Source organism: Sorghum bicolor, chromosome 9, assembly GCF_000003195.3.
Source record: "Sorghum bicolor cultivar BTx623 chromosome 9, Sorghum_bicolor_NCBIv3, whole genome shotgun sequence".
NCBI classification, from domain to species: domain Eukaryota; kingdom Viridiplantae; phylum Streptophyta; class Magnoliopsida; order Poales; family Poaceae; genus Sorghum; species Sorghum bicolor.
In genome coordinates, this window is record NC_012878.2 from 54,830,650 (window position 1) to 54,856,793 (window position 26,144).

General features: G+C 44.7%; 4 protein-coding genes and 1 long non-coding RNA gene across 6 annotated transcripts; 1 reads left to right on the forward strand and 4 right to left on the reverse strand.

The window, feature by feature from the left end:
- LOC8067509 (O-methyltransferase ZRP4) lies at window positions 289-2,807 on the reverse strand. 2 transcript variants are annotated; one of them, XR_002448013.1, is made up of 3 exons: window positions 1,852-2,689; window positions 1,308-1,771; window positions 289-845 (listed from the first exon to the last, which is right to left on the reverse strand). XR_002448013.1 is itself a non-coding variant. In XM_002441331.2 (2 exons), exons 1-2 carry the CDS (start codon window positions 2,644-2,646, stop codon window positions 1,478-1,480), a joined length of 1,089 nt encoding a protein of 362 aa, XP_002441376.1. In that variant the 5' UTR covers window positions 2,647-2,807; the 3' UTR covers window positions 1,198-1,477. The 2 variants fall into 2 exon arrangements, 1 of the variants encoding a protein (XP_002441376.1); XM_002441331.2 differs by lacking the exon at window positions 289-845 and having other exon boundaries at window positions 1,198-1,771; window positions 1,852-2,807.
- LOC8067510 lies at window positions 6,132-7,497 on the reverse strand. The gene is made up of 3 exons (XR_002447999.1): window positions 7,140-7,497; window positions 7,014-7,055; window positions 6,132-6,430 (listed from the first exon to the last, which is right to left on the reverse strand). It is a non-coding gene; the product is annotated as an uncharacterized LOC8067510 (long non-coding RNA).
- LOC110430482 lies at window positions 8,159-10,496 on the reverse strand. The gene is made up of 4 exons (XM_021448193.1): window positions 10,351-10,496; window positions 9,952-10,126; window positions 9,598-9,858; window positions 8,159-9,520 (listed from the first exon to the last, which is right to left on the reverse strand). Exons 1-4 carry the CDS (start codon window positions 10,494-10,496, stop codon window positions 9,185-9,187), a joined length of 918 nt encoding a protein of 305 aa, XP_021303868.1. The 3' UTR covers window positions 8,159-9,184.
- Window positions 10,750-13,262, forward strand: LOC110430483 (uncharacterized mitochondrial protein AtMg00810-like). Its single transcript, XM_021448194.1, has 4 exons — window positions 10,750-11,670; window positions 12,070-12,141; window positions 12,860-12,898; window positions 13,101-13,262. The coding sequence occupies exons 1-4, from the start codon at window positions 10,750-10,752 to the stop codon at window positions 13,260-13,262; spliced, it is 1,194 nt and encodes a 397-aa protein (XP_021303869.1).
- Window positions 13,893-22,178, reverse strand: LOC8082973 (O-methyltransferase ZRP4). The gene is made up of 3 exons (XM_002441335.2): window positions 21,361-22,178; window positions 20,995-21,276; window positions 13,893-14,058 (listed from the first exon to the last, which is right to left on the reverse strand). Exons 1-3 carry the CDS (start codon window positions 22,144-22,146, stop codon window positions 14,047-14,049), a joined length of 1,080 nt encoding a protein of 359 aa, XP_002441380.2. The 5' UTR covers window positions 22,147-22,178; the 3' UTR covers window positions 13,893-14,046.

Genomic DNA, 26,144 nt, shown 5'->3' on the forward strand with positions numbered 1-26,144 from the left:
TTGTATAGTATCGTCTTATCAGGCAAGTAACCCAAATAGGGGAAGAATCAGAGTAATTCCCTATCAGGCACCTATAAGCCTACCAATCCTATCAACGGGAAGTGGACTACAGAGGAATTAACGTAGCTATAAAGTCATCATCTACGCGAACTACCACTGTCTGGCTGATTAGGGGACATTCACAAGCAACCATAGCCCAGACACCATGTCTACACTACGAATCACTACTCCGACCTAGGAGCTACCCAAATCGTAGTACTATATGAGTTGCAAACCAAAGAACGAATACAAACAAGTTGCTTACTTGAATCAGAAGGGTAAATACAAAAGTACCTCAGAACGCGGTTCCGGGCGAGGGAGCCGAATCTCGATACAGCTCCTGAGGAAGCTCTGACAGGCCGGGACTCCTCCGAATCTCTACTCCTCTACTCTATCTCTCTCTAATCTCTATCTTGATTGCTAGCCTAGATCTAGTGGATCTCTATCTAATGCTTTGACTCTTCATCTCTTGATCTGGCCTCCTCTAGGGGGGTCTTGCCTTCTATTTATAGTCTGGTGGGGTGAACGCGCGTCGTTGGATCAAACCGACTTAACAAGCGGTCGAGATGGCTCCGCAGAGGCGGTGGAGGAAGCTTCCAGAAGGGGGGAGCAAACCCTAACCCTAGGGGGCCAGCCGGCGCTAGGGTGGGGCCGGCCGACCCCACCTGTTGGCGGCTGGCTCCCCCCTCGCGTCGGGTGTCTTCTTGAATGTTCCTGAATTCTCCGGTGTCATCCTTTCGTCGCGGCTAAGTTTCGTGACCGATTAACACTTAAATCCCTCTGTTCAGCACTTTCTATAATAATTCCTGGAAAACACAGAATATACAAAACTCGTGAAAGTTGTCAGTGATAACCCTATTCTAGTGGATATTTATTTCTGATGGAGAAATAAATGCTAATAAATTTTATAAGTTAACAAGTGTCAACAGTTACGAAACTCGCACAGACGACGGAGGGGGGAAAACCAACGCCTATGGTTTCGCAAGGGGGGGGGGGGCGGACCGACGGAGCAAAGATTTTTGTCACACTAAAAAGTGATCTTACTTTCGTTCTTTTTAGTTGTAGAAGATTCGACCAACGAACCCAGTACGTGGAGAAACACTAAAATTTCCAGGCTTCCAAGTAGTTTAATCACGCACACCGTACTAGTTTCATTTTTAAAATAGTGACAGAAGAATTTTGGCTCTAGATTTTTTCACAGAAAATAGACATCAGTATGTTGGCAAAATTATTACATGCAAACACAAAGTAGTACCACTAGCACTCACATGGTTTAACATCAACGACTATAATGCATCAGCACGTGATGCAAATAACTGTGTGGCTGGACGCTTTCAAGTTTGAACAACCTTTCTTTGCTGTCAACCTGTGCGCTGCAACCTGCAACACGGCCGCCCACAACAGCACTTGTCCATTGTCCTATGCGTAAACTTCAATTCTATGGGTAGACCTCGATGATCGATCGGACACCCAGAACAGGCATTATCTTGTAAGACCTAAATCCGGCTTCAAAAATGATCTTCTTCCACTCTTTCTCATCTCGTTCGGCTCCATTGATAGTCATGATAAAGAGATCAAACAAGACTTGCGTCTCTACATTCTTCTGGTCGGATGACCCTGCTCCAACCACGATATCCATTATTATCACCTTCCCTCCTTCAGATGGTATAGCCTTCTTGCAGTTCTTCAATATCTTGACACATTCAGCGTCACCCCAATCATGCAGAACCCACTGAAACCAAATAAATCTAAGTAGCCAATCACAATTCACAAAACCATGAACCTTTTTTGGTTTTAAATCTGACCCCATACCTTGAGGAAGACAACATTTGCCGATGGAACGCTCTCAAACATGTCGCCGGCGATGTACTTCACGTCGGTGTCAGTCGGAGCAACGGCGACAACGTTTGGGAGATCGAGCACACTACATTCGATGTGCGGGAACGCCTTTGCGATGGCCTGGGTAGCGCCGCCGAGCCCGCCGGCGACGTCGACCAAGGATCCACTAATCCCTTGGAAAACGTCGCCGCACTCCTTGACCATGACGTCCATGATGAACCCGCTGTCCGCGACCATCCCATTGTCACAGAGCTTGGCGAAGCTCGCGTCGTGGATGGCCAGGTCCCACACGTGCCGTCCGTGCGTCAACTTGAACGGGGACGGGTCCGGCAGCTCGTGCTGGAACCACTCGCCGAGGTCGAGGAAGGAAGACACGAAGACGGTGCCGAGCACCATGTTCAGAAACGGACTCACGTTCGTCGTCACCGAGCCGACCAGGAGACGAGACGCCGGCGTGAGCTCGTAGACAAGCTCGCCGCCGTCGTCGTCGGTCGTCGTCGAGTGCTGGAAGACGCCGGTCAGAGTGAGCACGCGCATGAGGCGGCGCAGGCATGGTATCTTGGACGGGTGGAGCGTGGCCTTGGTGGCTATCTGTGGGAGGGTGGCTGAGCCGCCATGCTGGTGGATGGCGTCGGGGATGCGGAGGTCTAGCGCGGCCTTGAGCGCCATGGATTTGATGTAGCCGAAGGTGTGGTGCCAGAGCTGGAGCTGAGCATCAAGCATAGTCTGCTGGTCAGTGCTCGCGTCTTGCGCCTTGACGGGCGCCATGGCGCAGAGCTAGAGCTAGTAGTGTTGATCTGCTCCAATTGTTATAGCATCTTGGGTGCAAAACGCGTCCATATAGAGTTATAGACTCGTCGTGTTTATGGTGATTGAGCGCTCTGATAATCTTTGAGATGTTGACACTATATATGATTTGCCTACTTGTTGGATTCTACTCCAGTCATCACATGGAAATGCTCCGGCGTGCACGAATTTCACGCGAGCACCCAACTCCAGATCAGCGATAGTACACTCCTTTGTTCGAATGATTGCCATCACAACTCACAAGGTGGCCGAATCTTATCTTGTCATCTCGCCGTGACATGTCATGTTAATGGAGAACTAATAATCGTGAAACAGAGACCTTTGCGCATTATATATAAGGGACACATGTTGAACATGTGGGCGCACCATATACGATGGAAAATGCATTAGCTAGGGACATCACACGTCCAGTAGAGTGAAAGCGACAGCTGGCCGAATGAGCACAGAGCAAGATAACAGGAGAGGAATCTTTTAGAGCAAGTATTAGAGCAAGTATAATAACGTTTTTTAATCGGCTGGGAGGAGTCCACGTCGACACGAAAAAGAGCCACATCAGAGAGAGATTATGCAGCGAAAGTTTCCCATCTCGCCCGCCTACAGCTCATGGTCCAAGAAAAAAATTATTTCTCACAGCCGTCTCCCAGTTCGCTATCGGCGAGAAGCCGACGATGATGGCATGTACATGGCCTTCTACACATTGATATTAAATACTTATACTTTTTATTATAGTACACCGTTCAGCCAGCTTGCTATACAGGTTGACTGTATGATCAGCTGTAAATGATATGGTAGCCTCTCTCAGCCGGCAGTGGGCTAAACCATTAGCCTTGTTCTTATAGTAGGTTGTAAGCCAGCTAAATGCTGAGATGGAGGAGAGAGAAGAGGAGAGAGAGTAAAAACGGGTTGTAAGCTTACAGCCGGCTCAGACACAAAAACCAAAAAAATCTGTGACACAGACAAGTGGGTCATGTATTAATAGTGATAAGCTAACCATTATATGAGTAGGCTGCAAGAAGGCCGTAAAGAAATCTTACAGCCAGCAGCTGGCTGTTGCTCTTACACGTATTGGGTGTTTGGCTGGGGTTCTGTGCCGTATTCGTACTGGACTTTGGCTGATATATCACATACATATGAAGGGTAAGGAATAATATTTTACCATATCATAACATTGTTTTTCTTGTAATATAATAGGAGTTGTACGTTTGGCTCCCTGGAACTGAATCTCATTCCAATAATCATATTCTAGCAATTTGAAATTTTTTTAAGAACACGCTACACACGTATTTCATTATAAGAGGAGACAAAAGTTTTTTTTTTTTTACAATCGTCCAATCAGACAAACACCGGCCAATTGCCAGCATTCGTCGAGCAGAAATTAAAGGGCGAGCCAAAAAAAAGTCACAACCTCTTGGCGGCGTCCTGTTGATTACAAAGCCATACAATTAGCGTCCGACGCTTGCAATAATTAGATCGACTCACTAGTAATTGATTCTTCATCACCGTTGGGTCGGCAGACCCCATCGTCAACTTATTGGTGATAATCAGCAATAATAGAGGTTATGATCGAGTGTTTGCAACTAGTCACTAGTGGTGATAAGTTTATTTCACCGCCGGCTTGAGTAAGCACATTACGGTGACAAATTGATATCACAGCTGGCCACATATCCACCCGCCTGTGAAAATCACTTTAAGAAAAGAAAATAGCCGTCAACACCAGCAACATGGGCTCACTGCCAAGCTAGGGCCGCCTCCACACTGAAATGCTGTCGCGGCGAAGTCGGTGGTGACCAACATAGCTGCACCAAGATTTGGTGCAGCCGCACTGCCGGGGGCTCTCACGGCCACCATCAAGATCCGTTGCGTCGAGATCCAGAGGCCATGGGGTGCATCGGGCATCCTATGCTCTGTCCACTTCCGCTCCCTGCGCCAAGGCGTCACCAAATGGATGTGCCCATGCTGGGGCACCGCCTGCGCCGAATGGTTGTCGCCGCCCGGTAGGAGAGAGAGCAAGGTGCTTTTGTTGAAAGGGAGAAAGAAAGGAAGGGAAGAAAGGTTACCAAGCTGAGGAACGACGATGGATGAGTGGAGGTCACCGGCATCGAGGATGACACGAGAACTTTTTTTTATGGTAACAGGCGGCGGTGCTGGGCTTTTATTAAACACCAAAAAAAAAACGGTTCTTACAGAGTATGATCATGAAACAAAAAAAGGAATCAATGCAGAATTACACATAAGCTTCTAGCCATTGAGCAAACCTCGGTTTTAAGCTACTTTTTGCTCTAAGGATAACTTGAACAAATTCTCGTCTGAAAGTAGACTTGTAGGAAGCAATTGAGGGCTGAACATACTTGAAGATTGCATCATTTCTTTCTATCCAGATAGACCATGACATGGTACTATAATCTCCATGAAGAAGAGGACCTGCAGCTATTGTTCGAAAGAATGCAGAATACCAAACGGATCTGAAGGATTCTGAATCACCAAACCAAGAGTGGCCCAACAATCTTTTGAGAAGGACAATCTAGAATTCATTCGCTCGCCTGAGTAAGTGCATAGTAGAGTACCAATGTCTTTTTTTCGAACGTGCGTTGCACAGAATTCATTAAGCTAGAAGAGAGTTTTAAGGGAACAAAATACAAAAGAGCATTGGTAATCTAGAGGTTACCAATGCCAACCCAACGACACAGCAAAAGCCCACACCGAGGCTCAGAGAAAAACAAAAGGAGGCACCACTCTGTCAGGTGGAAAGCAAAGCTGCAAGAAGCACCGCTAAGCTACGGTAACCAGCAACAGACCACTCTTCAGCTTCTTCAAAGATCTTGCCAACTAGCACTGTTGGCGAAGTAGGCGCACCACCGAACATCCTGGCATTCCTTTCTTTCCATAGAGTTCATCCTGCCGGGAAGAAGAGAGAGTCCAAGGCTTTCTGTGTTAGCGATACAGTTAGGATACAGTTAGGACTGAATGGTCAGGGTTATCTTCCCTATTGTAACAGCTGTAGACTAGCTCAATTCTTATCCCTCCATGCCTAGAATGTAGGATCGGCTGGTAGTGGCATGTATATTAACCCCCTGTAGGCTTCGTTTGGCAACTGGTGGAGCCGACCCAAGGTAGACCTCACCCCCGCGTGGGTGGGATTGATCCAAGGGGGCCACCCGATCCAGTGTATGCGGAGGTTTGAACCCCCAATGGTTAATTGACTATTTGGATGAAGACAGTGGATTGACAGGGTTTTCATCTGTTGGCTAGAAAAAACTAGGCCTGCTGTCTTTTTAGAGCAATAACAAGCTGAAGCAAACAGATTTGAAGACATGAAAACTAAGAGCGCTAACTATAATTCTAAAATTCATCTCTAAAATCACAAAAAATATTAGAAAAACTGAAAGATGAACAAAAAAATCTCAAAACAACAAAAAAAATCATCAAAAAATTCAGAAAAAAACAAATTACTAATCTGAAATGTGTTGGATAAGCTCCATTTAATCCAATCCAGCAAGAAACATCTAGATATAGAACAACTTATCATGCCGGTCCATGTCGGATACAGGCAGCGCACATGTTCTTTTATCTGGATATAAAATAATAGTTTTAACGTGCTAGACTATATGGATATTGTTATCTCTCTCCAATATCATTATCAAATATTCTAGAAATTTAAATCTAAAAACTACAAGACTGAACATTCAACTATTTTTTTCATGGGTAAATGTTGCAGGGTGTCTTTCATAACTCGACCTCCTCAGACCTGTAAAGTCACAGTGAACATATGTGTCAGGAACTGCCAATGGATATATGTCAATGTCAACTACTAAGCCATTTTATCATCATCAAAAAAATCAAATATGCACTAATGTTCTATATTAAAGAAGGGTCCAAAAATAGATTAGTTGCTAAGAGCCTAAGCCATGAGAGCAAACAGAGAAGAGATATCAGCCAAGAGTTAGTACTTGATACAAAAAAGACAGAAAATTCAAGTAACAGTAGACTAGTACATGCAAACAGATCCTTAAATAATTCCAGCAAATTTTGTGCAATAGCTAGTCATGATGTACCAGCAGTAATGCTAAATGTGTGCTCCAAAATAGATTAGTACAAAAATATGTAATCTGAGCCAGAACATTTCAAGTACTGATGCATTTTATAGATTCAAGCCTAACATTTCAAGTGATCTTGGTCGAATTGGCACAACACCTAGAAACCTATAATTATTAGTACAAAATATAAACTTTGGGAAACCATCTGCTGAATGCTTAGACAGATGGCATCACAAAATATAAATTTTGTGCAATAACTGTCTAAGCTCTTACTGGATAAAAACAAAGACTAACCTCTCACTCAAAACTCAGTATTGTTTCCCTCATGTCTGCATACTGGTTCAAAGCAAAAGTTTTCTAGTGAGTTCTTGAAAGTAATTAAAAGATGTCAGCAAACTCAAAGACAACTAAAAAACTAACCATTTCTTCCTTATCCAAATCAGACGTGTTGGTGAATCTGCATTCATGAAGATTTCCCGGTTCTGAGCATCTTTGAAAACATCAAAAGCTTCAGCCTTTTCTTCGCCGGTGAGTTCTACCATGGTGCTGATGACACTAATGCATTGCTTGATGGAGTACTCATCCGCTCCTGATCCTGCCCTTGATTTCTCTGCAACCTCACCTTCAACTTGCTTAGTTTTTACTTCCAGATACTTCTCCATCATGTGAGCTACTTCAGCTTCCTTCTGCCTTTTCTGAACCTTCTTTCCTCCATGAGAGATAGCAGCTTCCTTCTGCCTTTTCTGAACCTTATTTCCTCCATTAGGGACAGCAGGAACATTTGCTTATTTTCCAATGAGTGAAGTGTGTATGTTAGCTATATATATAAGTAAGGAAAAGAGGTGTATATGGATAAGTAGAGAGTCATAATTGATTCACCTTAAAGTAAGGGAAGAACCTAGGGTCTGTGCTGATTTTCCAATGAGTTTCGGTTGCCACTATAGGTTTCACAAACTTACAAGTAAGATTTTGGATTATGTTGAAGATTGACTTAATGTGCCGATGGATGGTTTCTCCACTATGTTTGAATTGATACTGCATATCCTCATAGCTTGCATTGTGAGACAGCATATACATGAAGAACGCAAACTGCTCCTCGACTCTAATACCCCTAGTGTCCCGTAACAAATGCTCATCTCTAAGATAGGTTGCAATGGCTCTGAAGATGTTAGGCTCCATACGAAAGGCAACACAACAATCTTTCACATGTCCATTGAGTACTTCTTCAAGACGCTCCTTTCCGGACAACCTTGATGTATGCCTAGGTATTTTTTGTCGGGGCTCCCTTGTACTACCCAATAGATATAAAGCAGGTAGAAGGAAAGCATAATCTCATCATCATCATCATCCCTTCTTTTCTTAGCTAGAGCATCCATAACTAATACAATGATGAAACCATGTAGTTCATTAGAAGGCATCACACAAGAAGGAAACTAAATCTATGATTCTGAAAGAAGGCATCACAAAAAAGGAGAAAGGAGAAGCTACCGATAATCTACCAAAACACATGTATAGAAACAAGTTATCACACATCTGAAATAAATGGTTTCCACTCAAAAATGAATTCTTCACTACTAAACATGTGAAAGGACTACACAGAAGTACACATCTAAAAGTTCAACAGAAAAGGCCCAAACTGCCAAATATGGGGCAAGAGGGCAGCCCTCCTTTCTACTCAGGCACAGATGCATATCCAAGCAAAGAATAAGTATAGCACAGTGAAACTACTAGCTCAAAACAAATGTCCAAACAAATGTCCAAATTGAGGTTACTTATATGTGAAATGTGCGATGTTTCCCTCTGATCTTGGTACTGATTTTTGCACTGGTCATTGTAGCGCACATATTTATCTTATTTGGAACGGTACTGGATTATTGTATCTCTATCTGTTGCTGCACAGGAGGAAAAAGCATCTGGATCTCTTTTTTCGCTTGTTCCTCGTTTAAAAGGACCAGAGTATCATGTGGGGGGAAGTCAGTACTCCACGTTACCACAACGTTGCTTTTGATTAATATAATGCTAACCCAATTCCCCAGAAGGAGAAAACCAGGTATTGAGCAGCTAATCACCACAACAGACATGGTTCTGTTTTATTAGCTAAAAATAACTGCAACTACGTGACTTGCCGCACAAAAAAAAACCCAATTCCCCAGAAGGAGAAAACTGCAACTACGTGACTTGCCGCACAGCTAACAAAGTGCGATTCTGGTGTACAGACTGGTTCAGTTTTATTAGATAAAAATAACACTAGCTTCTGAAACTCTGAAGCTTCTGAAACTCTGAAGCTTCTGAACCCGGACTGAACTTCCTGAATGAAACTAACACTTTCACTATTTTTAATTGGGAAGAAATGAAATTGACGTCAAATTTCACCCCAAAAAATACTCCTTCCCACAAAACCAAAAATCCAAACAACCGTAGGGTCCTAACCTGCAGCAAAACAGCACATTATCATCCAAACCAGACTACTCGCAAGGCACCTGCAGCACTGATCCCCAATTCAATCCACCTGATGGCCAGATCCCCATCAAAACAACCCACAAATCCAACCGAACACTAATCCACCCATCAAATTTAACCATGCTATATTGGAGTATGGCTGGGGCAAGGGATCTGGTGCGTACCGTGAGGTCGATGCCTGGGAGGTCGGAGCTCGAGAAGATGTCGTGGTCGACGACGGCGAAGTTTCTGGACACTGTGTCACCCTCGTAGGGCACGAACTCGTGGATGCACTCCGTGTCAGTCACCACACGATCTTGGAGACCCCAGAATCTTGCCACCGTCTCGATCTGACTCCAACCCTAGGAAGAAAAGAGATGAGGAAAAGGGAAAGGGATTGGAAGGAAGAGATGGAGGACGTGGGCTGGTGGAGGCGCACCTGATCCACTGGCCGCTGCCGGTCTCGGTTGCGGAGCGGAGCGTCGGCGTCGGCGTCGGCGCCGAGAGGAGCGACGCGAGACTCACGCGGAGACGTTCCCGGCCATAAGTGGAGATGCGCGACACCCACGCGGTTTGAGGGGGGTAGAGTTGGATTCGCTCCCGTCCACGTCTTCCCAAATGCGAATTTTGCACTCACGTGGGTTGTCCTCCCAGCGTGGATAGGATCCACCAGTGGCCGGGTTTGGCCCCCAATCCACGCCTAACCCGCCCTATCCAAACGAAGCCGTACTCTGTAATGGAAAGTGTGGTGATTCTCTCCCAATTCATCCCTCTTACATGGTATCAGCCTGACCGTTCCGATCAGCAACTCCACCTTCCGCTGCCCCTTCCCACCCTCCGCTGCCCTTCTCAATGGCCAGCCCATCATGGATCCGCCGGCTCCAATCTCTTTGCCGACCCTGATCCTCCCCCAGCATCCACCCTCGTGCTGCTCAACATCCACAACCACGTCCCCGTAGTCCTCTCCGCTGATGAAGGCAACTTCAGGCAGTGGCGTGCCTTCTTTGAACTAACTCCGACTTCGACTGGCGTGCGGCCATGCAGGCCGAATATGATGCTCTACACGCGAACGGCACGTGGACGCTCGTTCCGCGACCGCAACATGCCAACATCATCTCCGACAAGTGATTGTTCAAGAACAAGTTGCACCCCGACGGATCTCTCGAACGGCGCAAAGCACGGTGGGTCCTACGCGACTTCTCCCAGCGACCGGGGGTGGACTTCCATCAAACGTTCTCCCCGGTCGTCAAGTCGGCGTCGATCCGCACCGTCCTTCACCTTGCCGCGTCGTGCCACTGGCTCGTTCATCAGTTGGATGTCAAAAACGCCTTTCTCCATGGCGACCTAGCGGAACGCGTCTACTGTCATCAACCGGCTGGGTTCGTCGATCCGGATCGGCCCAATCACGTTTGCCAGCTCGTGAAGTCGCTCTACGTCCTCAAGCAGGCGCCGCGTGCCTAGTTTCAACGCCTAGGCAGTCATCTACGATCCCTCGGCTTCAAAGCCACTGGATCCGACTCCTCGCTGTTCATCTTCAACACCGGTCAGGAGATGGCGTATCTCCTCGTCTACGTCGGCGTCTTCTACATTAATGCTACAACACATTGTCCGCAAACTCTGCAAGGAGTTCGCCATCAAGGACCTTGGTGCCCTTCGGTTCTTCCTCGGCGTCCAGGTGCGCCGTGATGATCGCGGGCTCTTCCTCACCCAGTCCCAGTACACGGAGGACGTCCTGGAACGAGCCGGCATGAGCAACTGCAAACCTGCTGCTACACCTGTTGATGTCAAGCAGAAGCTGTCGGCCCACGACGACGACTCAGCGATGGACGCCACGTTCTACCGCAACATCACTGGCGCCCTGCAGTACCTCACGTTGACGCGGTCAGACATTGCCTACGCTGTCAATCAGGCCTGCTTGTACATGCAGCAACCGCGGGCATCTCACTGGAACCTCGTCAAGCGCATCCTTCGATACCTTCGCGGCACTATCACCGATGACCTGCAAATCTCGGCGTCATCTGACACTGAGTTGAAGGCCTACTCCGATGCAGACCGGGCAGAATGCCAAGACACAAGGCGATCAATGTCAGGATATTGTGTCTTCCTCGGCGACTCCCTTGTCTCGTGGTCATCCAAGCGACAGGCAACGGTTTCGCGATCCAGCGCTGAAGCGGAGTACCGCGGTGTTGCCAATGCTGCTGCTGAGTGCTGTTGGATTCGCAACCTGCTTCAAGAACTTCATGTCCCCATCACAAAGGCGACGGTGATATACTGTGATAACATCTCAGCAGTCTATCTCTCTGAGAATCCAGTGCATCATCTAAGAACGAAGCATGTTGAAATTGACATCCATTTTGTCAGAGAAAGGGTTGCTCTTGGTCAGTTCAGAGTGCTGCACATACCCACTCAGCGTCAAATTGCAGACATCATGACCAAAGGGCTGCCGACAGCGCTGTTCCAAGAGTTCCGAGCCAGCCTCTGCATTCGACAATCCAATGCCAAGACTGAGGGGGTGTTAGCGATACAGTTAGGAACTTAGGATACAGTTAGGACTGAATGGTCAGGGTTATCTTCCCTATTGTAACAGCTGTAGACTAGCTCAATTCTTATCCCTCCATGCCTAGAATGTAGGATCTGATCGGCTAGTAGTGGATTCATGTATATTAACCCCCTGTACTCTGTAATGGAAAGTGCGGTGATTCTCTACCAATTCATCCCTCTTACATTCTGGACCTGCTTGGCAATCAACTTCCTGCTGCGTAGCCACCAGCCTAGCACCCCTTCCTCCGCCACCACGATGGAGTCCGCCCACTGTAAACGCAGAAGCAGGATCTGCTAGACCTCCATGCTATAAACACATCCAATGATGATGTGGTTAATAGTTTCTGGTAACTGATCGCATATAATGCAGGTACAGCCGTACAGGAGGCCTGAAGATGATGTTGAAATCGTGGTTCTGCTGTCCAGCTCCAGCAGCGGTCGTGTAGTACTAGCCAGAAGAAGTGACGCATTTTGGGCGGTGCAGCCGTCTTCCAAATCTCACAGGCGCCAAGTGGTCTGGAGGAGCACAAAAACATTGCCCCATAAGCTGAAGCCGCAGAGCTAGTAGTTGCCATCTCCTGAGCGAATGATGTCCGGCGTTCCTAGATTTAGTTGTAGCAGTCTCAACATCCTCTAGATGCGGAAGAATTCCGCGATTACCTATACTGTGAGAGCCCCATTGATGTGTCGCACCCATGCGTGCCCAGGGAGCACACCTCGCTCTGGAGGAGCGGGCACGTGCGAACCCTAGTCGCCATGGTGTAGAGGAGAGGCGAGAGAGTAGAGCATGTCTGCCGAGGCAGTGCTTGGGTATGGAGGAGCCGTCCGGGCGAGTCGTGGGACGGAAGAGGTAGCTTTCTGGTTTCAGCCCGTGAATTTATTGCAGGCCAGGCTTCCGTTTATCGAATGCACGAAAGGCCAAGACCCTAGAATCTTGCTTTCCAGTTCACGTGATAAACAAACAGGCCAGCCCATGAAATGGTTTCCAATTCGACCTGATTCCGCGACCATTCAATCAGGCCCCAAGTGTTTCCAACTTTGAATGGCTGGTTAAGCCACGTTGATGATTCAACAAAGATTGATACTGCTGTATAGAATGCTTGTCAACTTGATGTGCCCTTGCATCTATTTGCTTTAACTGCTGTATATGAAACGTGAAGAGTAAAAAAAAAACTGCAGCCATATACAACCGTATACCGGTATCTCCTAAACAAAAAGGTCTCAATAGTATACAAAATTTAATGGAGGTGGTCACTTTTGGTTATTGGAGACGGGCATATGTAACCGCCTCTAATAAAATATCACGGTTAATGCATAGACCATAAAAGTCACGGTTAATCGATATGAAAAAACAAAAAAGAAAGAAAATCACGTGGTTAGGCCCACCGAGTCCATCCACAGGTGGCTGTCCCCACTATGCTCACAGGATTCAGGCTGCCGTCGGAGAAGATCGGGCTCCGCGCGTGGCGCCGGAGAAGGAGGAGATCCACGCCGCCCGCGCTAGAGGAGAACCACGCCGCCAGCACCCTGCGCTGGATCCACCGCTGCCACCATCGTTGCTAGATCTCGCTGCCACCATCGTTACCGGACCTCTTGCAGGCCCCTGCCCCCGATCCGCCATTGCCAGGTGCCATGGCCACGACCCTCGAGAGCACGCGACCTCCACCTTCGGCGCACGTGGCCCTCGCCTGGGTGAGCAGCCCTCGCTTGCTTCCTCAAATGTGCCGCCAAGAGAGCGTGGAGGGAGGGACGGCGCATCTGCCGAGGGAGGCAGGCTACCGCATCTGAGAGGGGGAAGAGGTAGAGAGACTTGATGAGTGAAGTTAAAACCCTAACCGGCCATATATATACGAGGAGCGAGTTATTGGACCGAGATATGAGTTGTCTGGGCCACTATTTTTAGAGGTGAGGCCTTATAGTGTGTCCGCCTCCAAAAAATAATTTATGGAGGCGAGTATGTTAAATACAACCGCCTCTAAAAATAGATTATTTTTAGAGACGGTTGTTTTTAATCGACCGCCTCCGTAAATCTATTTTCCAAGGTGGGCAAAAGTGTCTGCCTCGGTAAATAAAAAAATGTCCACCTCCATTAATTATAGATATTAACTAAGGCAGTTGGTTTTTATGACCTTCTCGATTAATGAGAATACACCGTCTTATAAAATCATTTGTGTAGTAGTGTATACTAGTATGTTTATATAAATACACCATCGCACACCTTCCTTCCAGCGGTGATCAAATCATTTTATTACACGTTGTTGAGGACTGCATCATTCTAAGTGGCAAAACACTTCTTCACACGCAGATTATTCATGCATACAATACACTTCAGTTACATAGTAGATTTCTATGGGTAGATCTCGATAATCGATCGAACACCTAGAACAGGTATGATCTTGTAAGAGCTAAATCCAGCTTCAAAAATAATCTTCTTCCACTCTAGCTCATCTCGCTCGGCACCATTGATAAACATCATAAAGAGATCAAACAAGATTTGCATCTCCACATATTTCTCGTCAGACGACCCTGCTCCAACCACCATATCCAATATTACCACCTTTCCTCCTTGAGATGCTATGGCTTTCTTGCAGTTCTTCAATATCTTAACACATTCGTCATCACCCCAGTCATGCAGAATCCACTGGAACCAAATAAAGGAAGCTAAATGACGAATCAGAATATACATGGCTTTGTTTAGTTTCGAAAATATTTTGAATTTCGGTACTGTAACATTTTCGTTTTTATTTGATAAATATTATCTAATCATGGACTAACTAGGTTCAAAAGATTCATCTCGTGATTTACAGATAAATTGTACAGTTAGTTTTTGTTTTTGTCTATATTTAATGCTCCATGCATATGCCGCAAGATTTGATGTGACGGAGAATCTTGAAAAGTTTTTGGTTTTCGGAGTGAACTAAACAAGGCCATAGTAGTATATATAGTCTATATGAGCGTACCTTGAGGAAAACAGCGTTTGCTGACGGAATGCTCTCAAACATGTCACCAGCAATGTACTTCACATTGGTGTCAGTGGGAGCATTGGTGACAACGTGTGGGAGATCTAACACGCTGCACTCCACATGCGGGAACGCCTTCGCGATGGTCTGGGTAGCACCGCCGAGCCCGCCGGCGACATCGACAAGGGAGCTAATCCCCTGAAAGACGTCGCTGCACTCCTTGATCACGACGTCCATGATGAAACTGCTGTCCGCGACCATCCCGTCGTCGAAGAGCTTGCCGAAGCTTGCGTCGTGGTCGGCAAGGTCCCATATATGCCGTCCATGCGCTAACTTGAAGGGGGACGGGTCCGGCAACTCGTGCCCGAACCACTCGCCGAGGTCGAAGAAGGAAGACACAAAGACAGTACCGAGCATCAAGGTCAGGAATGGAGTCACGGAGTAGTTTGCCGAGTGTCACCCCTCGGCAAAAACAAACACACGATAATTCGACGGTTTGCCTAGTGCCAGACACTAGGCAAATTATGACACTCGGCAAACTAGCTCTTTGCCTAGTGTTCAGCACTAGGCAAAACTAGACACTCGGCAAATGTTCCGTTCCAGCATGCACGGCCCAACCGCCGTTAGGGTTTGCCGAGTGTCTCGTTAGACACTCGGTAAAGTTATATTTTTCCTAGTGTTTCTTACTGACACTAGGCAGTGTTTTATCCTGGTACTAGGCAAAGTTACCATTTTGCCTAGTGTTTTGCTTGGATACTCGGCAAATATTTTTTGTTTTTTTTGTTTGTGTCTAGCCTCCAAACCTTTTCTCCTAACATCATTAGGTAACCTTAACTTTATGTGAAAGTTTTATATCATTCTCAATCTATTTGCTATATTTAGTTAATTTAGCTCATTTAATTGAATTTTTGGGGATAACTCAAATTTAAACTGTAGGTGGTTCAAGTAATTTTAAAAAATGAATGGAAAAATGATATTCATGTTTTTTCAAATCGAGTAAAGTTCAAATATAGGAAGTTACATCAAATTTCAAACATCTTGCTCATGAAGCATGAGAACAATGTTGTGGCCTAGTCGTTTTTAAATTCTATAGAAACCAAACAAACTCTAAAAATCACGAGATTTCTCAAAATGTCATGATATCATATGTGGAGGTTGTGATAAAAAATTGAAAAGATTTCACGAAAGTTGTCATGTACATTGCTTACAAATCGAAACATCTCAAAAAAAAGTTTCATATAGTTGAGTAGGATCCGGTAAGATTCGATGTTAAATTTAGTGTTCAGTTGGAGTTTCACTTTAAAACTTTTTTATATAGTGAAACTTTTTTGGCCATAACACTCGGCAATGGACTGCACTGGACACCTAGAAAAAATGGTTTGCTGATTGTCCAGGCCAGGACACTAGGCAAACCTGATGGTGGCTTTGCCAAGTGTACAGGACACTAGGTAAACATGATAGCTTTGCCGAGTGTCCTATCCAAGACACTAGGAAAACTTGGTACTTTGCCTAGGCCTTGTTTAGTTCCAAAATTTTTTGCAAAATAGGAATAGTAGCACTTTCGTTTATATTTGACAAATATTGTCTAATCATGAACTAACTAGGCTCAAAAGATTCGTCTCGTCAATTTCGACTAAACTGTGCAATTAGTTTTTATTTTCGTCTATATTTAATACTCCATGATGCGTCTAAAGATTTGATGTGACGGGAAATCTAAAAAATTTTGCAAAATTTTTTGGGAACTAAACAAAACCCAAGTGTCCCAAGAAAGACACTCGGCAAACTATTTTTTTTTAAAATGTCTTTGCCGAGTATTTGGCTGTAGACACTCGGCAAACCGTGATCTTCCGTCAGGTTTGGCGTGATGGCTACTTTTGTTTGCCGAGTGTCAAACGGGCACTCGGCAAAGGCTTTGCCAAGTGCACGAAAAAAGACACTCGGCAAAGCAGTTTGCCGTTATCTTTTTTTTCGTCTCCGCTTTGCCGAGTGTGGCACTCGCGAAACGGTTTCCCGAGTGTTTTTTGCCGTTTGCCGAGTGCCTTAGACACTAGGCAAAACGTGTGATTCCAGTAGTGAATGGAGCTCTCACAGTACAGGTAATCGCAGAATTCTTCCGCATCTAGAGGATGTTGAGACTGCTACAACTAAATCTAGGAATGCCGGACATCATTCCCTAGCGGTTCTCAGGAGATGGCAACTACTGGCTCTCGGCTTCAACTTATGGGGCAATGTTTTTGTGCTCCTCCAGACCACTTGGCGCCCATGAGATTTGGAAGACGGCTGCACCGCCTAAAGTGCGTCACTTCTTCTGGCTATGGCTAGTACTACACGACCGCTGCTGGACGGCAGAACGCCGGTTTTGACTACATTATCTGTGTTTATAGCAGGGAGGTCTGGGGTCTGGCAGATGCTGCTTCTCCATTTACAGTGGGTGGACTCCATCGTGGTGGCGGAGGAAGGGGTGCTAGGCTGGTGGCTACGCAGTAGGAAGTTTATCGCCAAGCAGGTCGGAACGTTTGGTGGAGCGCCTACTTCGCCAACAGTGCTAGCTAGCAAGATCTTTGAAGAAGCTAAAGAGTGGTCTGTTGCTGGTTACCGTAGCTTAGCGGTGCTTCTTGCAGCTTTGCGTTCCACCTGACAGACAGTAGTGCTTTCTTTTGTTTTTCTCTGAGCCTCGGTGTGGTATTTTGCTGTGTCGTTAGGTTGGCATTGGTAACCTCTTGATTACCAATGCTCTTTTGTATTTTGTTCCCTTAAAACTCTCTTCTAGCTTAATGAATTCCGTGCAACGCACGTTCGAGAAAAAAAGACATTGGTACTCTACTATGCACTTACTCAGACGAGCGAATGAATTCTAGATTGTCCTTTCTCAAAAGATTGTTGGGCCACTCTTGGGTTGGTGATTCAGAATCCTTCAGATCCGTTTGGTACTCTGCATTCTTTCCGACAATAGCTGTAGGTCCTCTTCTTCATGGAGATTATAGTAACCATGTCATGGTCTATCTGGACAAAAAGAAATGATGCAATCTTCAAGTATGTTCAGCCCTCAAATGCTTCCTGCAAGTCTACTTTCAGACGAGAATTTGTTCAAGTTATCCTTAGAGCAAAAAGTAGCTTAAAACCGAGGTTTGCTCAATGGCTAGAAGCTTATGTGTAATTCTGCATTGATTCCTTTTTTTTGTTTCATGATCATACTCTGTAAGAACCGTTTTTTTGTGTTTAATAAAAGCCCAGTAGAAGGAGCACCGCCGCCTGTTACCATAAGAAAAAGTTCTCGTGTCATCCTCGATGCCGGTGACCTCCACTCATCCATCTTCGTTCCTCACCTTGGTAACCTTTCCCTTCCTTCCTTTCTCCCTTTCAACAAAAGCACCATGTTCTCTCTCTCCTACCAGGCGGCGACAACCCATTCGGCGCAGGCGGCGCCCCAGCATGGGCACATCCATTTGGCGACGCCTTGGCGCAGGGAGCGCGAGTGGACAGAGCACAGGATGACCGATGCATCTCAGTGTGGAGGCGGCCCTCGCTTGGCAGTGAGCCCATGGTGCTAGTGCGGCATCTCTGGTGTTGACGGCTATTTTCTTTTCTTAAAGTGATTTTCACCGGCGGGTGGATATGTGTCCAACTGTGATATCAATTTGTCACCGTAATGTGCTTACTCAAGCCGGCGGTGAAATGAACTTATCACCGCTAGTTGCAAACACTCGATCATAATAACCTCTATTGCTGATTATCACTAATAAGTTGACGATGGGGTCTGCCGACCCAACGGTGATGAAGAATCAATACTAGTGAGAGTCGATCTAATTGCAAGGGTCGGACGCTAATTGTATCGCTTTGTAATCAACCTTAGTAGGACGCCGCTAAGAGGTCGTGACTTTTTTTTTGGCTCGCCCTTTCTGCTCGACGAATGCTGGCAATTGGCCGGTGTTTGTCTGATTGGATTGTAAAAAAACTTTTGTCTCCTCTAATGAAATACGTGTGTAGCGCGTTCTTAAAAAAAATTCAAATTGCTAGAATATGATTATTGGAATGAGATTCAGTTCCAGGGAGCCAAACAACTCCTATTATATTACAAGAAAAACAATGTTATGATATGGTAAAATATTATTCCTTACCCATATGTATGATATATCAGCCAAAGTCCAGTACGAAAACGGGAGAACCCCAGCCAAACACCCAATACGTGTAAAGATTCCTCTCCTGTTATCCTTGCTCTGTGCTCATTCGGCCAGCTGTCGCTTTCACTCCACTGGACGTGTGATGTCCCTAGCTAATGCATTTTCCATCGTATATGGTGCGCCCACATGTTCAACATGTGTCCCTTACATAATGCGCAAAGGTCTCTGTTTCACGATTATTAGTTCTCCATTAACATGACATGTCACGGCGAGATGACAAGATACGATTCGGCCACCTTGTGAGTTGTGATGGCAATCATTCGAACAAAGGAGTGTACTATCGCTGATCTGGAGTTGGGTGCTCGCGTGAAATTCGTGCACGCCGGAGCATTTCCATGTGATGACTGGAGTAGAATCCAACAAGTAGGCAAATCATATATAGTGTCAACATCTCAAAGATTATCAGAGCGCTCAATCACCATAAACACGACGAGTCTATAACTCTATATGGACGCGTTTTGCACCCAAGATGCTATAACAATTGGAGCAGATCAACACTACTAGCTCTAGCTCTGCGCCATGGCGCCCGTCAAGGCGCAAGACGCGAGCACTGACCAGCAGACTATGCTTGATGCTCAGCTCCAGCTCTGGCACCACACCTTCGGCTACATCAAATCCATGGCGCTCAAGGCCGCGCTAGACCTCCGCATCCCCGACGCCATCCACCAGCATGGCGGCTCAGCCACCCTCCCACAGATAGCCACCAAGGCCACGCTCCACCCGTCCAAGATACCATGCCTGCGCCGCCTCATGCGCGTGCTCACTCTGACCGGCGTCTTCAGCGTCGTCCACGACGGCGCCGGCGACGAGCCTGTTTACGGGCTCACGCCGGCGTCTCGTCTTCTGGTCAGCTCGGGGCGCCTGTACAACCGTATACCGGTATCTCCTAAAAAATGTCTCACTAGTACACAAAATTTAATGAAGACAATCACTTTTGATTATTGGAGACGGGCATATGTAACCGTCTCCAATGAAAGATCATGGTTAATGCACAAACCATGAAGGTCACGGTTAATCGATATGAAAAAAAACAAAAAAAGAAAGAAAATCACGTGGATAGGCCAACCGTTCCCATCCACAGGCCCGCCAAACCCATCCACATGTGGCTGCCGCCGCTCTGCTCACAGGATTCGGGCCGCCATCGGAGAAGATCGGGCCCTGCGCGTGGCGCCGAAGGAGAAGACCGAGCAATGGCGGAGAAGGAGATCCACGCCGCCCGCGCTAGAGGAGAACCACGCCACCAGCACCATGCGCTGGATCCACCGCTGCCACAATCGCTGCTGGATCTTGCTGCCACTATCATTGCCGGATCTCACGCAGGCCCCCGCCCCGGATCCGCCATTGCCAAGTGCCATTTGGCCGCGGCCCCCGGGAGCACGCGAGCTCCACCTTTGGCGCATGTGGACCTCGCCTGGGTGATCGGCTCCTGCCATTGGACCCTCTGTTGGGGGAGCACGACTACCATGGCCTGGGCAGAGGTGCACGACCCTCACCTAGGTGAGCGGCTCTCGCTTGCTTCCTCAGATGCGCCGCCAGGAGAGAGTGTGTGGAGGGAGGGATGACGCATCTGCCGAGGGAGACTGAGAGGCAGGCTACCGCATCTGAGAGGGGAAGAGGTAGAGAGACTGATGAGTGAAGTCAAAACCCAAACTGGTTGTATATATACGAGGAGCGAGTTATTGGGCCAAGATATGGGTTGCATGGGCCACTATTTTTGGAGGTGAGACCTTATAGTGTGACTGCCTCCAAAAAATAATTTATGGAGGCGGGTATGTTAAGACAACCACCTCCAAAAATAGATTATTTTTAGAGACGGTTGTCTTTAGCTGACCGCCTCTATAAATCTATTTTTTGGGGTGGGCAAAAGTGTCTGCCTCGGTAAATAAAAAATGTCCACCTCCATTAATCGTAGACATTAACTAAGACGGTTAAATTTTGTGATCGTCTCCATTAATGAAAATATACCGTCTTGCAAAATTATTTGTGTAGTAGTTTATACTAGTATGTTTAGACAAATACACCATCGCACACCTTCCTTCCGGCGGTGATCAAATCATTTTATTACACGTTGTTGAGGACTGTATTCTAAGAACTTTAAGACACACGGCAAAACACTTCTTCACACGCTTACATAGTAGATTTCTATGGATAGACCTCGATAATCGATCGAACACCTAGAACAGGTATGATCTTGTAAGAGCTAAATCCAGCTTCAAAAATAATCTTCTTCCACTCTAGCTCATCTCGCTCGGCACCATTGATAAACATCATAAAGAGATCAAACAAGATTTGCGTCTCCACATGCTTCTCGTCGGACGACCCTGCTCCAACCACCATATCCAATATTACCACCTTTCCTCCTTGAGATGCTATGGCTTTCTTGCAGTTCTTCAATATCTTGACACATTCGGCATCACCCCAGTCATGCAGAATCCACTAGAACCAAACAAATCTAAGTGACCAATCACAACATCATCACGATACTGATCAACGAGAGCACGATTATATGGGCGTACATACCTTGAGGAAGACCGCGTTTGCTGACGGAATGCTCTCAAACATGTCACCGGCAATGTATTTCACATTGGTGTCAGTGGGAGCATTGGCGACAACGTGTGGGAGATCCAGCACGCTGCACTCCACATGCGGGAACGCCTTCGCGATGGTCTGGGTAGCGCCGCCGAGCCCGCCGGCGACGTCGACAAGGGAGCTAATCCCCTGAAAGACGTCGCTGCACTCCTTGACCACGACGTCCATGATGAAACTGCTGTCCGCGACCATCCCGTCGTCGAAGAGCTTGCCGAAGCTTGCGTCGTGGTCGGCAAGGTCCCATATATGCCGTCCATGCGCTAACTTGAAGGGGGACGGGTCCGGCAACTCGTGCCCGAACCACTCGCCGAGGTCGAAGAAGGAAGACACAAAGACAGTACCGAGCATCAAGGTCAGGAATGGAGTCACGTTCAGGCGCCCCGAGCTGACCAGAAGACGAGACGCCGGCGTGAGCCCGTAAACAGGCTCGTCGCCGGCGCCGTCGTGGACGACGCTGAAGACGCCGGTGAGAGTGAGCACACGCATGAGGCGTCGCAGGCATGGTATCTTGGATGGGTGGAGGGTGACCTTGGTGACTATCTGTGGGAGGGTGGCTGAGCCGCCATGCTGGTGGACGGCGTCGGGGATGCGGAGGTCTAGGGCGGCCTTGAGTGCCATGGACTTGACATAGCCGATGGTGTGGTGCCAGAGCAGGAGCTGAGCATCCAGCACGGCCTGCTGATCAGTGCTTGTGTGTTGCTTCTTGCTAAGCGCCATGGCGCACAGGGCTTCTGTTTGGCTCTCGTCATGAGGCAAAACGTCTCCATTTATAGGCTCCCGTTTATAGTACTTCGGAATTCTATTGGATTGTAATGTACGGATTATTATAAGCTAAACTAGCTACAACTTGAAAAAGGTAAACTAGCTAGTACTACTATACAAGGAAACCAGCCCATGAACTAGTGCCTAGTATGGGTCCATCATCATCAACATCAACTAGTTCGAGCATACATAAATTAATCTGGTCCCATAGCTTATCAAAAATTATGTAACTTCGCTTGCCTAAGTGGCACACTTAAACAACATTAGGGTGTCGGAAATGCATTTTAGTAGACCTAAGTGGCTCAGGTGCCAAAAATGCAATTTGAGAGAGTGTGGACCTAAGTGGCACCCCCACACAAGTTGAAGAGCCTACCGTGCATTTAACCCTTTATATTTATATTTGGTTGTGGTCGACTTCGTCACTTCATACCAATTACTCCCTTCATTCTAAATTATAAATCATTCTAAGAATCTTGGATTTTCAAGTTTGACCAAAATTATAAAGAGAAATACTAAAATTTGTAACATAAAGTAAGTATACTATAAAAAAATAATTAAGGAATAATCTAATGATATTTAGTTGGTATCATAATAATAATTATTTTATCATATAAATTTGGTCAAACTTAGGATAGTTTGACTTTCCAAGATTCTTAGAATGACTTATAATTTAGGATGGAGGGAGTATTACTCTACAAAACTCTCCATCCTATTTTAGAGTTTTTCTGTTGTCTTACTTTGTATCCCATGTTTATTTGTCATCATTTTAGAATTAGATGAGACATTGCCTTGAGTTAATTGTTCAACACTTGGCAGCCAAAACACAACACAAACCAAGACAAGAAAAGAGCATTGAACTAGGTCTCACTACTAACAAATATATAAAAGACCACTCTAACAAGGACACACCTTCAACAGTATGAGTGAGGTGTTTAGATGAAATCTCATATTGTATGGCTCGCATGTAAAGTGTTCTCTATATTGTATCTCTCATGTATTGGGGAGCAAAAAAAATAGCCCTTCTCTTCACGCTAGCTCAAGATTATTTTTAGCCTCGCTCTCCTCCACCGTACATATAAAACTAGTTTAGAGCTAGCGGTATTGGAGGTGCCCTAAGGCCGGTCTTAATAGAGGTTTCATGATCCATTTTTCAAAACACTTGTATTTTGGAGGCAGTGCAAAAGAGTTTCATCCCCACAAAACTATATCTCTACTCTCATAAAACTCTCATCATCTCTCTCTTCATCAATATAGTGTCATGTCAGCATATTTAATGTGCATGAAACTCTCATGAAGCCCCATTAAAATTGGCCTAAGATATAATTGAAGTTGTATCTAATCCCTCCAGGCCGTTTCTAAGGCCAGTGGCCTAGCTTTCAAAACACTTGTATTTTTGGAAACAGTACAGAAGAGTTTCATCCCCACAAAACTATCTTTACTCCCATAAAACTCTTATCATCTCTCTCTTCATCAATATAGTGACACGTCAGCATATTTAATATATATAAAACTCTCATAAAACCCCACTAAAACTGGCCAAGATATAACTGAAGTTGTATCTAAGGGCACCCGTAAATACAGAAACTATAGTAGTTTCTATAGATATTAATTGCATTGTCACATAAGCAATTTATTGATGTGACAAGCAATTTAATGAAGAGAGAGGAAAAATCCAACAAACCAGGCCTAACTAAGAAACTTGGTCTTCATGGTTATCAATGGACAAGAAACCACTCGTAGCCCATTAGGAGAGCGAATATGGTTTCTATCACTACTTATGTCATGTACTGTAGAAAGTCTTGCACTGGAAAGGACGGTTTTTTGATACGATGTCCTATGCTATAGAAACTGCTAATAATTTCATGCACTTCGAATAAAGAAACCACCATAATTTCTATGAATAATAATTGTATTGTCACCTAAACATTTTGCTGATGTGGTAATGTAGTTATTGAAGAGAAAGAGAAAATCATAGAAACTGGGTCTAAGTTAGAAACTTAATCTACACGAGATCCAAGACATAAAGGATTGTGATTGGTAGAGAATAGAGAGAGAATGTATTTGATTGGATAACAAATTATTTCGTAGAAACTATTTCTTAAGACCATGATTTCTATATATAATGTCTATATAAATTAATAGGCATAGAAACTATATGTAATTTTTAGTATTGGGACTATCCTAATCCCTCCAAGCCGCTTCTAAAGGCATGAACGTGTTTTTCATGTGATGATGTGAACCCCAGTTTGTTAGGCACAACTTTGACTACCGACGTGTTTTTCTGTCAAGCATTTAAGCCGGTTGACGAAGCTAAAGCGGCATTTTACATTGCGCTAAACCGGGGTGCATGCATGTGTGATGGCCCGAGTTAATGTGACGCTACAATATTCAAGCATGCATGTTGCATGAATGCAGAGTTGAAGCAGGGATGACAGCGAGCCGAGTAAAGTAGTACTCCCTCCGTCGTGTCTCCGAAAGTTTTAATTTCTAGAGCTATTTTAAATCAATTTTTTTTTTAATTTTGATCAAATTTTCAGAAACACGCCAAGATTTATAGTATCAAATTAGTATCATTAGATTTATCATAAAAAATATTTTCACAATATACTTATTTTATATTCTAGATATTGATCTTTTTTTCTATAAATATTTATTTATGTTATAGATATTAACGCTCTTTTATATAAAGTTGGTCAAATTTAGAAAATATGACTTAAGACAACTATAGGAACTGAAATTTTCAAAGACAAAGGAAATACTGAGTAAAGCATTTACTCTCTCCATCCAAAAAATAGAGTTGCTATATGAATCGTACTAGTCCAACTTTTTCAACTTTAATTAGATTTAGTTATAGAAAATACGTATAATATTTATATCTTTAGATATATTTATTATAAATATATATTTAATGATCTACCTAATAGTACTAATTATGTACCATAAATATTAATATTTTGTTAAATATATTTAATTAAAGTTTAAAGTTGTTATTTTTTAGGAAAGTGAGAATGACTCTTTTAAAGATAGAGGGAGTACATGGTCACGACTTTAACTTTTACCCAAACATAGACATGCCCGCGGGTACGGGTTTTTTCCCAATCCTGGGTCCAACGAGTACTCCGTGTCTCTGTAAGGTATCAGGTACTACTTATGATGTATATTCAAGAAAAAATAAATAAATGATTGTTTAACAAGTTATTAGACAGCACATAAATCTATCAATCTCACCTATTGTACATAGAGTTACTAAGACAATATAGAGTACAGTACTCCCTCTGTTTAGGAAAGAATGTAATTCTAACATAGTATCATGGTTTCATATCTTAAGTTTGATCAATTATAATAAAAACTATCAAATTATCAATGTTTATGATATCAAATAAATATCATTAGATTAATTACAAAATGTGTTTTATAATAAATTATTTTAGAGCCATAAATGTAAATAATATTCACTAGAAATTTAGTTAAACGTAAACAACTTTTACCGGCACATAACCTGTTGCATTCTTTTGTGAACGTAGGGAATAGCTCACAAGCCACAATACATCATAAGTTCATAGTTCATATCTTCATGCTCAAACAAATAACACAACACACCTTACACATGAATTAAAGTATACTTCCTCCGTCCAAAAATAGCTATCGTTCTCGCTTTCTGAGATATAACTTTGACTAAATATATACTAAAAATATTAATACTTATGGTACATAAGTAGTATCATCATATAGATATTTTAATCTAGTTTTTTAATAAATTTATTTAGAGATATAAATGTTGCATGTATTTTTTATAAATCTAATTAAATTTATGACACGGAAACCTAAAACAACATTTATTTTGTGACGGAGGCAGTAAGTTAATAACTCACACAATCATGCTGAGAAAAAAGTATCATCTTCATATCATAGTTCAACATGATACTCATATGCTACAAGCTAAAATGTTAAAT

Excerpts from the sequence above, each read along its gene's own strand:
- LOC110430483 (XM_021448194.1), top strand. The coding sequence starts at position 10,750 with ATGCTACAACACATTGTCCGCAAACTCTGCAAGGAGTTCGCCATCAAG. Across the intron at positions 11,671-12,069 it reads CCAATGCCAAGACTGAGGGG|GTACAGCCGTACAGGAGGCC; the intron begins GTGTTAGCGATA and ends CATATAATGCAG. Across the intron at positions 12,142-12,859 it reads CCAGCTCCAGCAGCGGTCGT|AGTAAAAAAAAAACTGCAGC; the intron begins GTAGTACTAGCC and ends TGAAACGTGAAG.
- LOC8067509 (XM_002441331.2), bottom strand. The coding sequence starts at position 2,646 with ATGGCGCCCGTCAAGGCGCAAGACGCGAGCACTGACCAGCAGACTATG. Across the intron at positions 1,772-1,851 it reads CAAATGTTGTCTTCCTCAAG|TGGGTTCTGCATGATTGGGG; the intron begins GTATGGGGTCAG and ends ATTTGGTTTCAG.
- LOC8082973 (XM_002441335.2), bottom strand. The coding sequence starts at position 22,146 with ATGGCGCTTAGCAAGAAGCAACACACAAGCACTGATCAGCAGGCCGTG. Across the intron at positions 21,277-21,360 it reads CAAACGCGGTCTTCCTCAAG|TGGATTCTGCATGACTGGGG; the intron begins GTATGTACGCCC and ends GTTTGGTTCTAG.
- LOC110430482 (XM_021448193.1), bottom strand. The coding sequence starts at position 10,496 with ATGGAGAAAGGCGTTTTTGACATCCAACTGATGAACGAGCCAGTGGCA. Across the intron at positions 10,127-10,350 it reads CGGTCGCTGGGAGAAGTCGC|CGGAGAGGACTACGGGGACG; the intron begins GTAGGACCCACC and ends TGCCTTCATCAG. Across the intron at positions 9,859-9,951 it reads TGGAGTTGCTGATCGGAACG|GCGTGGATTGGGGGCCAAAC; the intron begins GTCAGGCTGATA and ends AGGGCGGGTTAG.